Source organism: Athene noctua, chromosome 17 (assembly GCF_965140245.1).
Source record: "Athene noctua chromosome 17, bAthNoc1.hap1.1, whole genome shotgun sequence".
Lineage (NCBI taxonomy): Eukaryota > Metazoa > Chordata > Aves > Strigiformes > Strigidae > Athene > Athene noctua.
In genome coordinates this window covers 3214636-3228752 of record NC_134053.1, presented here as the reverse complement: position 1 = coordinate 3228752, position 14117 = coordinate 3214636, and the positions used below count along the sequence as shown (strand labels likewise).

At 48.1% G+C, this 14117-nt stretch overlaps 1 protein-coding gene across 3 annotated transcripts; it reads left to right on the top strand.

Annotated features, from left to right (window-relative positions):
- The first annotated feature begins 114 nt into the window (after nucleotides 1-114).
- On the top strand, nucleotides 115-14061 carry TMEM120B (transmembrane protein 120B). 3 transcript variants are annotated; one of them, XM_074921008.1, is made up of 12 exons: nucleotides 115-246; nucleotides 4044-4162; nucleotides 5137-5253; nucleotides 6016-6075; nucleotides 6429-6524; nucleotides 7386-7475; nucleotides 9581-9646; nucleotides 10601-10662; nucleotides 10910-11002; nucleotides 11430-11491; nucleotides 11667-11735; nucleotides 12680-14061. In XM_074921008.1, exons 1-12 carry the CDS (start codon nucleotides 178-180, stop codon nucleotides 12791-12793), a joined length of 1017 nt encoding a protein of 338 aa, XP_074777109.1. In that variant the 5' UTR covers nucleotides 115-177; the 3' UTR covers nucleotides 12794-14061. The 3 variants fall into 3 exon arrangements, with proteins under 3 accessions (XP_074777109.1, XP_074777108.1, XP_074777110.1); XM_074921007.1 differs by having other exon boundaries at nucleotides 11427-11491; XM_074921009.1 differs by having other exon boundaries at nucleotides 11427-11491; nucleotides 11667-11739.
- Nucleotides 14062-14117: the final 56 nt, after the last annotated feature.

Here is a 14117-nt window from a genome sequence, read left to right as displayed (position 1 = left end):
GGGGGCGGCGGCCGCCTGAGGCGGGCGGAGGACGGGGCGGGGCCTGTGGGGGCGGCGCGCGCCGCCGCGGCGCCGCGCCCAGCCCCGCGCGGTGACGTCAGGGGCGCACGTGGCCCCCGGGCCCGGGGTGCGGGCTCGCGCCGCCGCTGCCGCCGGGTGAGCTCGCGCCGCGGCGCCATGCGGGTGCAGCTGGAGCGGTGCCGCGGCGAGTGGCGGGAGCTGGAGGAGGAGTTCCGGCAGCTCCAGGTGAGGCGGGAACGGGGCGGGGTGTGATGGGGGGGGGAGAGGCGGACGGAGCTCCGCGCGGCTCCGCGCCCGGTTTCGCGTCCGCAGGTTCGGTGGCGCTGCCTGCCCCGCCTTGGCTCTGCGGCGTGAGGCGGGGGATGGCGCCGGGCTCCCCCCGCCCGGGGCTGCCCCCATCACCCGGGCGCGCAGCCGCAAGCCTGAGGGGGGCGGCGGCGGCGGCGGGGGGGGGCTCGCAGGAGCGGGGTGCGCACCCCAGCCCTCCCGCCGCTGCCCCCTGCCCCGGCCGCCACCCGCCCGCCTTGGGGCGGCCTCAGAGAGGAGCTGCCGGGGGTGCGGGGAGGCTCAGCCCCTGCTCGCTGCGCCCGGGAGAGGCCCCGGGTGGGCTGCGCCTGGCCGGGCCGCGCCTGTCGCGACGCCTGGGCTGCAGGTCTGGGGTGCGGGCCCGGAGCACGCAGCTGTGCGTGGAGGCAGAGCCTTGCACGGCCCCCCAAAAACGCTGCTGTGCTCCGGCACCCCCATGGGACACCCCAGAACAAGCCACGGCCGTGACCCGGGTACCCGAGGACACATGGGGACGTACGTCCCGCCACCGGGGCAAGGCTGGAAAAAGGGGGACCTGGTGTTTTTGTGCACTCGTGGCGTGGCACAGAGTGATGCTGGCAATGCCAATGCTGCCAGCATCTCCGGGACGGAATTTAATATCCTGTGGTGGGATATGAGGCGTTCAGGTGCAGTTTATCCATCTCGCAAAAGTGCGTTGAGGGACAGAAAGATGTCGGAGCAAGGACTGAGAGCTGTTTTTGCAAAATGCTTTTACCTCCAGAAACCTTTCCGCCCCCGTATGTCATCGATGCTGTGCCTGTACATGTGCTTTAAATCTTGAAGCCAGTTTTAAAACACGACCGGCTGTTCTCGCTCCGCATGGCTGTTAGCCTCTTTTAGGCTCTTAAACAGAACGTGCGCTGAAAAAAAAAAAAGAAAAAAAGTGTGATTTTTTTTCCAGATTTAGCTTGTTGTCTTAATTAAAAGTCAGTTCAGGTTGTACGCTAGTTAACAGAAAGAAAAGGTGGTGGTTGGGTGTTGGAGGGGAGCACCAGCTGGCGTGGTTTGTTGATCACTTCTTTGCTGTGTGCACCAACTGGCCTTCTCGCCGAGTGTGGTACTTAAGTCTGACCTAAACCACAGCAAAATGTCAGTGACTTATGCCTGCCTCAGTTTCCCCATCTGTAAAAGGAGAGTAGAAATGCTGCTCGGTGGGGTAGCGGCTCCTGGTGACACAAGGTATCACTGCCCCGTGGTTAGTACTGTAGAGGTGAAAAGTTGGACTAACATCCATTTTCTGAGAGCTTCAGGGCTCACAGGCAGAGCTTATATCTGAAAGCGGGTTGCAGAAGAGGGGAGCAAGGTGCTGTCCTGAGGATGTGACTCTGCTTCAGCTCTGTGAGATGCTGGTGGTGCTTCAATGTGCTTTGGAGGAAGGCTCTGTGCTCCCGAACTGGATTCAAGTCAAACCGTGATGTGTTGGGTTAGAAAACCCAACTGTTTAGTACTTCGATGTGGGTATCTGCTCGTGCTTCTCATGCTTGCCCTTGCACGTGGCTTTTTGGTCACATTTGTGGCACCTCTTGCTCTTGAGGAGCCTGGTTTTCCTGGCAGCAGCTTGACCCTCCTCCGCACCCTTGTCTCTGGCTGGAAGTGCTGATCTGGGGATGTGCAGGAGGTGCTGCTTGAGTTCCAAAGAGCTCCTGGATGGTGTTTTCCAGGGTACTTTGGTCACCTCTGCTAAAAGGGTCTCTTGTGCAATGCCAGCAGGGAAGAAAAACTTGATGATGGGCAGATTTTTGTGTGTGTGTCAAGAGCAATGCTGGCCCTGTGGGGCAAAATGATCTCTGTGTTTCAATGCGCTCCTGCCCTGTCTCATATTTTATAATTGCGTTGTAAGTTCTGGGTCAGGGGCCGTGTCTTCCTTCTGCAGAGGAGGACCTCGGACTCTGGTTGTAGCTTCTGCCCCTGATGTGCCCACATGGCACTTGGGGCTATGCTTGTATTTGGGGAGCTCTGACTTGAGGGGCCTTGAAGGGGCTGATGCTGCTGTGCAGCAGCACTGAGCATCCCCTCAGGACAGCGGGGACCCGTGGTATCCTGGCTTGCATCGGCAATAGCATGGCCAGCAGGGACAGGGAAGGGATCTGAGCCCTGTGCTCGGCACTGGGGAGGCTGTACCTCAATGACTGGGTTCAGTTTTGGGCCCCTCACCCCAAACAGGCCATTGAATGACTCGAGCGTGGCCAGAGAAGGGCAACGGAGCTGGGGCAGGGTCTGGAGCACAGGTCTGCTGGGGAGCGGCTGGGGGAACTGGGGGGGTTCAGTCTGGAGAAGAGGAGGCTGAGGGGAGACCTCCTGGCCCTCTGCAACTCCCTGCCAGGAGGGTGCAGAGAGGGGGGATGAGTCTCTGGAGCCAAGGCCCCAGCGCCAGGCCCCGAGGGAATGGCCTCAAGCTGCCCAGGGCAGGGTCAGGCTGGCTCTGAGGAAGGATTTCTGTGCAGAAGGGGCTGTTGCATGATATCTAGAGAACAGAACAAGATACTGTGTGATCCAGGGAGCCCCAAAGTCCTGCCCGTGCTAAAGCAAAGCCAAACCAATCCTGAAGTGATGAGAGCTGCAGTGCCTGGACATGGTTAGTTTGGTTATTAAGGTTTGTAAATTGGATACCCGAGCTTGTTTTGCATTGCTCCTGTAAATAGTGAACAGCTAACAGCCAGGTCCCAATGAGGAGAAAAGCAAAGAATTGTTTTGTATGGTTTTACCACCATGTTTATGGTCTGGGAAAACCAGTGGTAATTTTCTGATGTGCTGGTAGATAAAGCAGCCATGCAAATAGCCATTTAACCCGCACCTTGTCTTGGCACTACCTCTGCAAACTCAGTTTTCCAAGTTGTTATAAATCTTTAAATTTGCCCAGAGGACATTGCTTGGTGTCTGGTTAGTGCTTCCTGAGGTCTCCCTGCACTTGGGAAGGTGGTGAAATCATTGCAAAGGGTGGAAAAGCAGACAGAACACGTTTATTCCCAAGCAGAGGGAGGGATGTGAGAGCAGAGACACCTCTCAGCGGACTTGCAGTTGCTTAGGTCATCCTCGTTATAGCCAGTCAGACACTAATTGTGGACTTCAGGGGATCAATAAAGTAATTCCTCTCAAGGAGCACCTTCTAATGCCACAGGGAGGGGTGGGTTAAGCTCTTAAACCAGAGTATGGGGCAGTGGGTTGCTTGAACATACCTGGGGTCAAGATGGCAGTGGTGGTCAGGAGGCATCTAAACCCTGAGGCGTGGATTTGTAGCTGGTTTTGTGTCTTTTCTTGTTTTTTTTTTTTTTTTTTTTCCCTCTGGGTCCTCATCTTTCTTCTTTTTTCCCAGATTTAATCTGGCTGTGAAATCAGAGATCCTGCTCTGTGATTTAGCCACCCATTTGATAGGAACAGATTGGGATCAAACGGAGGATTAGGGCTTCGTTACAGGGTGAGTGGAACGCGAGCTTCTGAATGGGAAAGCTTGTTAGAAAGAGGAAATTAAATGAGTGCAGAGGACGCTCTTTAGTTTGCAGGAACTTCATCAATGTCCATTTAAGCTGTGTTGGATCTGCACTGGTTTAACATCATCCCCTCCTGGGTTGTTTGCAGGGGTGCCTGTTGACTCCCCAAAAACCAGCATTTTGCTTGCTTCCTTCAGAGATGAGGACCAAATGCAATGTGTAACCTGGAAGGGTTCTTCCTACCAATCATCTCCTCTTCTCCTGCAGGAAACACACAAAGTTTACAGGCAGAAACTGGAAGAAGTCACCAGCTTGCAGACAGCCTGCAGCAGCTCCATACACCGGCAGAAGAAGACACTAAGGGATCTGAAGCACACTCTGCAACGGTAACGGGACACCTGGAGGGTGGAGGAGGCGGGGATAGGATGTTTCTCCTTCCCCAAGGGCTGAAATGTTTGGATTTTTAGTGTTTTAGTAAGCAATCTGTGTTGTGGTGGCAATTTTGCTCCATATTATTCTTGAGTTGCCTCCACAGCCAGGTAAAATGTTCATAACTGCATGAGAGATGGAGTCCTGAAAATAAAGAAGATCTTTTGGGGAGCCTGTGTGGGTTTGTGTCCTTGTAGTATGTGCCATACACTGCAGGACCGTACAGCTTTTGGTCCCTGTGCTTTGCTAGGTGAGCAAAGCTTTGCTCCATAAGCTGTCCTGGAAGACCAGCATCAATTCTTGAACCTGAAGGTGTAACTTGCTCCTGGGTGGATTTACAGGAGGGATCTGTCTCTGGCTGCTCGGCTGATCCCCAGGAACCACATGCTAAATTCCTTGTGTGCAGGTCTGAATACACCACTTCTGACACCACAGCTAATGCTGCCGTGCACTGCTCTCTGTTTTATATTAATTGGTAAAACCACAGTTTGTCAGTAAATCATCAGCTGTGCGGTTTGTTACGTCCTGAAATATTTCATGCCTGAAGAGCTGCAGCCTCTGCAGGGGCAGTGCCTGAAACTGTGCACAAAGTTCCCAAAGTGGAAGGAGTTCCTGCAAAAAAGCACAATATTCTTTTAAGTGGTCCACTAGGAAAGAAGTACGGGATCTTGTCACTGAGCTGAGATGAAAAGAGAAGCTGATTTATAAACCAGCTGGTTGAAATAACCTACAACAGCATAAACCAGGCAGTGAAATAAAATCATGGTAAGCCAAAGAGTGCTGCAGAAATACAGGAGCAAAGTGTGCAATGGCATTGACTCAACCCAGTTAGCTTTTTAACAGCGTGGGTTTTATGACAACGTTATTTTCCTTTGGAATAAAAAGGAGTTAAAAACACGAACAGGAATATCTTGTTTCTGTGTTCTTGCAGGTGCAAGCCCAGAGCCAGTCCTGAAGAGTTTGCTCTCATTCAGGAGATCAGCACCCAGATCAAGGAGAGGCAAAATGCCTTCTTTGACATGGAAGCCTACTTGCCGAAGAAGAATGGGTATGTGCCTTGCTGGGGAGGTGTGTGCCCCAGGAAAGCTGATTTCAAGTGTTCGCAGCGGTGGTGTTCCCGAAGGATAATGTGCATGTTGAAGAAATACATGTAAAACGGGATTAGTCATAAATCTCTTGCTGAGCTGCTGTGTCAGTTGTACACAGAATTCATTAGCTGGAAGTGTATGTAAATGTACTGCGTGTAGGCAGTGCAGGTTTTCTTATTAAAATAAAAGTAACCCTGCATTGGCAAAAGATCTTGCAATCAGTGTGTCACATTGATATTTTCCTTTCTTTTTTTTTTTTTTAGACTAAATCAGCACAAGAATTTTCTCTCTTTTAATAGTGTTTTCAACTGACTTAAAATTTATACTTTGCTTCAAGTGGGGTTGCTAGGACAGATTTCTTTCACTTGTCAAAGGCTGTGCAATGCTGCAGCTCCTTGGAAGTTTTTGTCAGAAAATTGTCTTCCAATTTCTCCCTGTTATTTTTGGTTTTGGACAGTGCCCACTACATACCTCACTCTTAGACTTCAGTGCAGAAAAGAGACCAGGACAATAAACTTTTTCTCTAACTGCTTGGAAATGCTGATCAATTTTTACACATTTAAATCCTCATCTGTAGTTTTATCTCTCCAGTTTGCCTTAATTAAAAACTTACAGCAAACGTGGTTTTGGCAGATACGCTGGTCTCTTCAGCTCCAATGTGGGTCATCCTGTGGTGTTCAAATGAAACTCACTTGGGTCTGCTCTTGGTTTTTGTCTTCCAGCTTATACTTAAATCTGGTGCTGGGAAATGTGAATGTGACTCTCCTGAGTAACCAAGCAAAGTAAGTGAGTGTTTCCACGTGTGTGAATTTGGGTTTCTCTGGGGCCAACTGTGGGTGAGGACTGAAGTCCAGAGATAGGAATGGGTTTCTCTGAGCTCTGATAAAAAATGAAACATTGAGGGTGGGCAGGTTGGACCATGACCTGATACTTTGTGTAGCTCTGATGGATTCAGTTCATCACTTGCCTTTAAGCAAGAAATGAGCTCTTACGGACTTAAGCCGTCTAAATGTTTCAGGCAAAACCTCTGTCTCTGGACTTGGCATGTGGATTTGTATCTGGTTTGAAAAAAGTGAAGCCACATTCCAGTAAACCACCAGACTTGTGTCTGTAAGCACTTGCTATTCCCTTTCAGGTTCGCCTACAAGGATGAGTATGAGAAATTCAAACTTTATCTGACGATAATCTTGTTGCTCGGAGCCGTTGCCTGCAGGTTTATTCTCCACTACAGGTAAGCCTTTTTAATTTTAATCAAGTATTTTGAATAAAAACGTGCTGGGTTTGAACTAAGTGTTCCCTTCTGTTAAGGACAGTGGGAGAGGCTCTGGCAATGTTTAGGCTTTGAACAGTTGGAGAGCAGGACAGCTTTTACACCTCTTCTTCGACACCAGCAGGACTTGTACTTTAGCTACTCACTTTTCCTTGTTTAACTTCTTTTTGGAGTCTCTTGTAACTAAGTGTCTGAGCACCAACAAGCTTCCACTATTCAGTTTTGCTTAAAAATCAGGAAGATGCTGGAGCCGGGGCCTTCCACAGAGACCTCAGTGGGTCTGGGTGAGTGTGGGATCGTACCAGGGAACAATGCTGCCTTATACAGAGCCTGCCCCAAATCCTCTTGGCCTCAGGGGTTTGCAAATGGCAAAATAAAGTTGGGGTTTTTTTTCCCCCCCAAAGGGTAATGCTCTTCTGCTCTTTTAGTTGATTGGATTTACATAGATCTCATGGAATCTACTCATTGAATTAGCCTGGAAATGCCTTTCTAAATTGGATCATCCACTGCTTCCATGGTGCTTTCTCTCCTTCAGAAGGAATTAATGTCATCTCTGCATACCTGCTTATCGGCTCAAGATCTGCAGTGTTATATCACGGGGCACTTCCCAGAGGAAAGGACTCGGAGCCTGGCGGTGCTGCTGACATCTGCAGTTCTGCATGTGGATTAGGGATGTTCAGGACTGGGGCTTTGTGTCTGTGGCCTCACTTGGGCAGGTTTCCATCTGCCCAAGGGGAGGAGGAAAAATAGGAAATTTTTTTTTTTAATGTGTCTTTATTTTAACAGGATTTTTTTTTTTACCGTGTGTTGTTTCTATCACAGGGTGACAGATGAAGTGTTTAACTTTCTGTTAGTGTGGTATTACTGCACGCTGACGATACGGGAAAGCATTCTCATTAGCAATGGATCAAGGTACTGTGCCACCTGCAAAACTATTTAAAGCATGAAATGTCCTTAAAAGAAAAACAAGGTATAAAAGGTGATTCAGTTTGGCACTGAAGCTCAGCAAATCCAAGATGCTGATACCTCTATGCAGGGTCTGTTGTCTATGTCCTCCTCCATGGTCACTTCCAAGAGCAGATGTGGCCACCTGAGGTTTGGGGAGGGAGGAGAAGGTGTAGTTCCTAAAAGTCCATAAGTTCTTGGTGCAAAGCGTTGGCTGGTTTTGGTAGCTATGGGTTAGCTGTAGATGTGCTCTCAGGTGTAAGCGTGTGTGTGTGTTTGGTGAAAGGACCAACCTGAGGTACTGGCTCTACACCCTGTGGTTAGTGTGGCTGCCCCCCAGGTCACGGCCACATCTTGTGATGTGTGTGACTAAATCACAGTTGTATTAAGGGAAAGTTGGCGATGAGGGGATAATTGGGTAAAGAGAAGTTAACTGAAGGATGATCCTTACTCCAAGGTCTCATTTCTTTATGGCACTCTTAGTAGGATCCAAAGGCAGGGTGGTGAGGTCCTGCTGGCGAATCGCTTCTGGAGTATCTCCCTTGGGTCTGGGTCAAGATGTTGCTTGAGTTTGTGCTTGTGTGGAACCTGGAGTCTGATGTTAGATTTTTACAATAACCTGATGGCTGCACGTCCCCAGTTTTCATCATCCAGATGGGCTGGTGCAGGGGAACCGCAGCAGTCGCCACGTCTCTTCCCACGGGTGTCGCTGCGGGGTGAGTGGTGGCTGCTGCTCCAATGTTTGCAGCTCCCTGTTGCATTAATTAATTGGGCTTCTAACTTGTCTCGTTTGTCACCTTTTGAGCAGTCAGCATGGTGTTAGCCCAGCCTCCCACAGGCATTCTTGCTCTGAATGCTGCAGAGAGAACTGGTATGCTCCCTTGTAGTGGTTACTGCTTATACAGGGCTGCACCTGCACTTTCGTTAGTAACAGGAATCAGTGTTGTGCTAATTAAGTAGCAATATCTAATGATCGACTAGGAGCAGCTCATGGCTCTTCGTTTCAGCCAGTCACTTCCCTCTCTGCAGCCAGTTGCTTCTATGATCCCCTCAAAATGGGGACAAGAGGGAGCGTTTCTGGAATCTTGGCATTGCTGGCTGGATGCTTGGGGTCCCCACTCCTGATGCAAGAGGGGGTTTGTGCCTGGAGGCAGGCACCAGTGTGGCTGTGTGGTGGGAAAATCAGGACGTTCCTGCTTTGCTGAGGGGCAAAATCTTAAAAACTGTTTTCTGGGAGCTGCTTGAGGACACAGTTCCCAGTGCAGACCGTGGGGAACAGGGATGAAGCAGTCTCTTCCACAAGCACGGCTGTTCCCAGGGCTTCTGTGAGTGTGATGTCTTGGCTTGGGGTGCTTTCTAGAGAGAGGGTATCGCTGTGGGGCCAGAGACCAAGAGGAAAAAACAAAACATGGGGTTATAAAGTTGATGGCCTGAGGCCAGCAGAGAAACCTCTGAGCCTGGGTTCACTACATCCACTGAGACTGGTCACAGCAACGAGGGTGCTGTCTTGTGTTAGAGGCCACACACCTTTGGTTGAAAATGCCCCAAATTAACCCATCGTGCTGACTTACCTTCCAAAGCAGCGCTGTCCCTGGGGTAGCTCTTCGCTTCTTGATTCTGCCTCGCTACAGCCCTTGCTTTCTGCAGCGTTCGTGTCTGAAAGAAACAGCCACCTCATAGGAAGGACTTGGAAACATCACTTATTTGCATGGCATGGGGAAAAAAAAAAAAAAGGGTGTGTGGGCTGAAACTTGTGCATCATTAGTCACGGCGGTACCTTGGGCTGCAGCGACTGCTGCTTCTTGCTGTGCTGGAGAGCTCGTGGGAGCACATGAGATGTGCCCCAGTCCTGAGCTTCGCTCCAGCAGTCGTGGATTTGTGCCCCAGCTAAGCCATATCACCAGGACAGTGTTCCACAGCACCCCTTTTGCTTGAGCTAGGCCATCTATTTTGTTCCCTGTCCCTCTTCCTCCCACAAGTCAGGATCTTTTTTTTTTTTTTGGCTTTAAAACCAGACTTATTAATGCTGAAATCCATGTTTCTGGTCTAACTGCCATGTTTCTTCTTTTCAGGATCAAAGGCTGGTGGGTGTCTCACCACTACGTCTCCACATTCCTGTCTGGAGTAATGTTAACGTGGTGAGTGTGCTCTCGCCTGCTCAAGGTGCTTCAAGCCTTTTTTCAAGTGTTTGCATCATCTGAGCATTTAAATCCAGTGTGGCCACATGGGCACATGGTGAAGCATCAGACTTCATATTTGTCTGATGTTACAGATGGTTTCAGTGATAAATACAACACTGCAAGTTTGTATTTACACTGCTGATTCAAAAAAAAAAAAAAAAGAAACCCAAACTGTGAGCTGTAGTTGTGCTGGTGGTAGCAAAATCTCTGCAAGTCTCCTGATTTCTGTCTCTGTGTAATGAAGCAAACAAGCAGCAGTTTGCTTGAGAGGGAGGAGACCACAGAATAAATCTGTTTGGTGCTTTTACTGAACACAGACTACAAACCAAGTCTAAAGCCAAAAATGCAAGTTGCCTTCCCACGGGTGGTGGTGTTGGTCAAAGAATGCAGCGATGCAGCCTGTGTACAGCCCCTGTGCAGCCTGGCTCAACTTTGGCATGAACTGATTAGTTAATCATTAAAAATTGCTTTAAACCAACAAATGTTTCTGCTCCTGATTCTGTAAGGAATGACATAGTGACTGGAGCAGAATGTCCCCTGTCCTCTGTCTGTCCTGAACTACCCTTAGGATAAGGAGCACAACCACCCCCTGCTCCACCGTTTGGATTCTTGTTGCAGACGCTGCTGAACGGCTTTGACTGCTGCCTGGAGAAAACTGTGATAAGCAAAGGAATAAGAGGGGGAAGCATTTATATGTGTTGGAGAGGGGAAACCTGATCAGTGAGAGCATTTCCTCCGCTCCAGAGTTGCCATGTGTGGCTGTAGCACCCTCTGGGCTCCCAGTGGGGGGGAGTGGGCTGGGGACCAGCTGCTTGCTTCGTTTGCTGACGGGGTCTGGCTTGGCGGTGAAGGGGAAGGGCACTGCATCATACGCTTTTTATCAAATAGATCTCCTTTGTATTTTGCTTTCAGGCCAGATGGACTCATGTATCAAATGTTTCGCAGTCAATTTTTAGCATTTTCAATATTTCAGAGTGAGTATATCTTACTTTGCTAATTCATGGGATAAAGTAGTTTTGTATCTTTATGTGCTTAGAAGAAAAGACTTTTTTTGGTAAATACTGGAGTATTAAACTGTAGGAATATAAAGACTACATATAAATAGGCAATGTAAAAATATAAACTAATTAAATGCTGTTGGATTAAACATTATTAAAATAGTTTGATACATTTATCATACTTCTGAATAGCCAATGCAGTGATGTTTTCTCTCTTCTCCAGGCTGCGTTCAGTTCCTACAGTATTATTATCAAAGGGGCTGCCTTTACAGACTCCGTGCTTTGGGGGAGAGAAACCACTTGGACCTTACAGTAGGTGAGGTTTTCTGCAGTACTTTGTGAAGTTTTTGCACAGGTTTTAGGTGTGGCGATAGGGAGAGGGCTGTGTGGCCTTCTGAGAGTGAGCTGTGCAGAGCTGCCACCCCCTCCCCTGCTGCCTGTGTCCCAAGGCAGGAAGGGGAGTGAGGCTTTTAGCTCCTTCCTTGGGTTGGGAGAAGACTCTGATCTCCATCAGCTCTTGACAGGGTTAAATGGAGGCTTTGGTTATCCCAGTCTTCACTGTCCTCCTGTTACCACACCTTCAAGTAGATATTTTAATATATTAATATTTTATGTATATTGGGTGGTTGTTGCAGAGCAGGACGGGAATAGCCCTTAGGAGGTGGTCTGGGCAGAGAGGGCTGCAGCTCCAGTCCTGGCTCTTCTGTGCTCACTCCGTCTCTTCTGTCAACCTTTTTCAGAAGGATTTCAGTCCTGGATGTGGCGGGGGCTGACGTTTCTCCTTCCCTTCTTGTTCTTTGGGCATGTAAGTTGGGCAATCCCATTCCTCCCTCTGGTGCAGGGCTGGGGAGGGTTTGCCACTGTGGTTGAAGCACCATAAAAAGGTACTTTGGATTACGCATACCCATGGCAAATGTTTCTAAGGTTGGGGGTTTTTTGCTAGTAATTGCCTTTTTTTTTTTTTTTTCTCCCCTTTCTAGTTCTGGCAGCTATATAATGCAATCACGCTTTTTGGATTGTCAAGGCATAAGGAGTGCAAAGAATGGCAGGTGGGTGTTGGTTCTGCTCAGAAAAAGCACAGAGCAGGGGAAGAGGGGGTGTTTAACCACATCCTTAGATATTTGGGCATCTGACCCCATCTAAATATCTCAGGATGATGTGGCACAGAGCCTATACAGGAGAACTCAAAATAAATGTGAGTTACTGTAGAGAAATTTGCACCCACGGGTGACCACACAGACTGAAAGGCAGAGCATGTAGAGGGAAGAAAATATGTATGGGTAAATAACTCTCCATATTGTTCAAGTGTACGGGCATTTATAACAGTGCCTGCTGAGTTGCTGGTGGTTCTTATGGCTGATCCATGGGTTACACATATAAAAATATGACAATGAAAAAAATTATGGCAGTGGGTCACTTTAAAAACGTATCATCTGCTTTGTTTCCCCACTTTTAGGGATCTTTCCACTTGTTTTCTCAGTTGCTGACACCCATCAAACATGTCTATTCATTTTCCAGCTCTACAGTTGCTCCTGTAGATCCAGACCGAACCACGTCACACGTGTAGTGGTGCAGATAATCTGATGGTCTTTATTTTGGTCAGATCTTGCTGTAACTCACGTGCTCGCTTTGTTCAGGAGGAACACACCTTCCCACAGAGATGTGTTATTGCTCAATGAACATGCTTGTGCCATGTTAACTGGACTTAATGATTTTATTTTTACTGTCTGGTAGAGTCCAGCAGTGTTAAATATAATCCATGTTATAATATTAAGAAGTCTTAAATGCTACTTAAATGATCATGATAAAAATATACTTCCTGTTAACCCACACAGCTGGATGTATTTGGCTGTGATTGTCTCTCCTTGGATCTCTGGACTTGCCAGCCAAGCCCCACCAGAGCTCACTTAAATGTGGCCAAAGCAGTACCCTCAGTTCTTACCTTTTTTCCTCTTTTTTTTTTTTTTTTTTTTTTTTTCTCCTCCCCTCTCAGGTTTTTGTGTTGGCTTTCACGTTTCTGCTGCTCTTCCTTGGGAACTTCCTCACTACTCTCAAAGTGGTGCACACTAAACTCCAAAAAAACAAAGACAAAATGAAGAAGCTGTGAACTACCCCTCCTTGGTATGCTGGCTGCCATCCCTCTGCCCGCAGCAGGCGCTGGGTGTGGGACGGATCCTGCTAAACCCCAGCGACACCATGGACAGGCTCGGAAGGACTCATCTGTTCCCGTGTTTGGTGAAGGATCTGGACTCTGCCAGCACAGACTCAGTATTAACGCAAGCATGGCTCTCCAGTCCGCAGTCCTGCTATTTATGTATATTTAATACAAAACGTGTTTGCTTTTTGTTTTTGTTTTTTTTTTTTTTCTGTATACAGAGCAGCATGTATCTGCCCAGCAAAGCAGCATTGGGAGAATGTGGGATCTACTGTAATTCCAATTCTGGAATGATATTTAACACTTTCGTGTTTTATTATTTAAATTCTGGGTATTGGATTTGCGAAGGTTTATGAACACTCCAGGCTGATCAGTAGCACAGAGCGAATGCTGGTTTTGAAAGGCATTTGTTTAGGGCATATTTTCAGTGGCAATACTAACCTGTGTGTACTGTGAAGACAAAAAAACCCACCAACAAAACCCACCTATCTTTGTACCGTACTGCTGCTATATACACTTTTAAAAAGCTATTTAAAGAAGAGAAATCCTCATTTGAAAACAACCAAGCAAGCAAAAGCAGTTTTTAGATGGCAGGGAAGTCTGCTAGCCCTCTTTCAGGGAGACCAGGTCATCTGTCCAGGCCTGGAACAGACCCAAAATAAACCATTCAATATGCAGCTGCTTCAGCCCCTTTTTAATAATAAATACACTGTCCTTCAGGTTGTTTTTTCGAGACACCATTTTTCCTTAAAATGGCCTTGATCAGTGGCAATAAGTGCCGTTGTACTTTGGTTTCTGTTTTCAGTATTTTTTGCTCCCAGTGCCATTCCAGAAAGGGGAGGAAAGGCTCAGCAGAAATATTAAATACTTTCATTAGATGCTGCACTTGTACCGATAATTAAGAGAATGTAAACAGTCGTTCAGGAGGATGGCAGAGGAGGAATACTGACTGCCATCCTCCTTAACTCCTTGTGCTGCTTGAACTTAACCTTACTCATGCAAATAAGCTTGTTTTGGGTGCTGTAACATCCATACCTCCTAAGGCCAGCTGCAGTATTGTGAGCTGCTTTAGGCAGGGTCTTTCCCAACGGTGAAAGCTTCCTTTGAGCTAGTACAAAGCCCAAATTGGGCATATGCTTTGGCAGAGTGTGACTGGAAAATGATGCCCTTCTCCCAGTAAGTGTGCTCATGAAGAAATATATATATATATATGCACTACAGACTTGAAATGGTTTCATCAGTTCTTCTGTTGCTGCGACGCTAGCAAAATTACCTT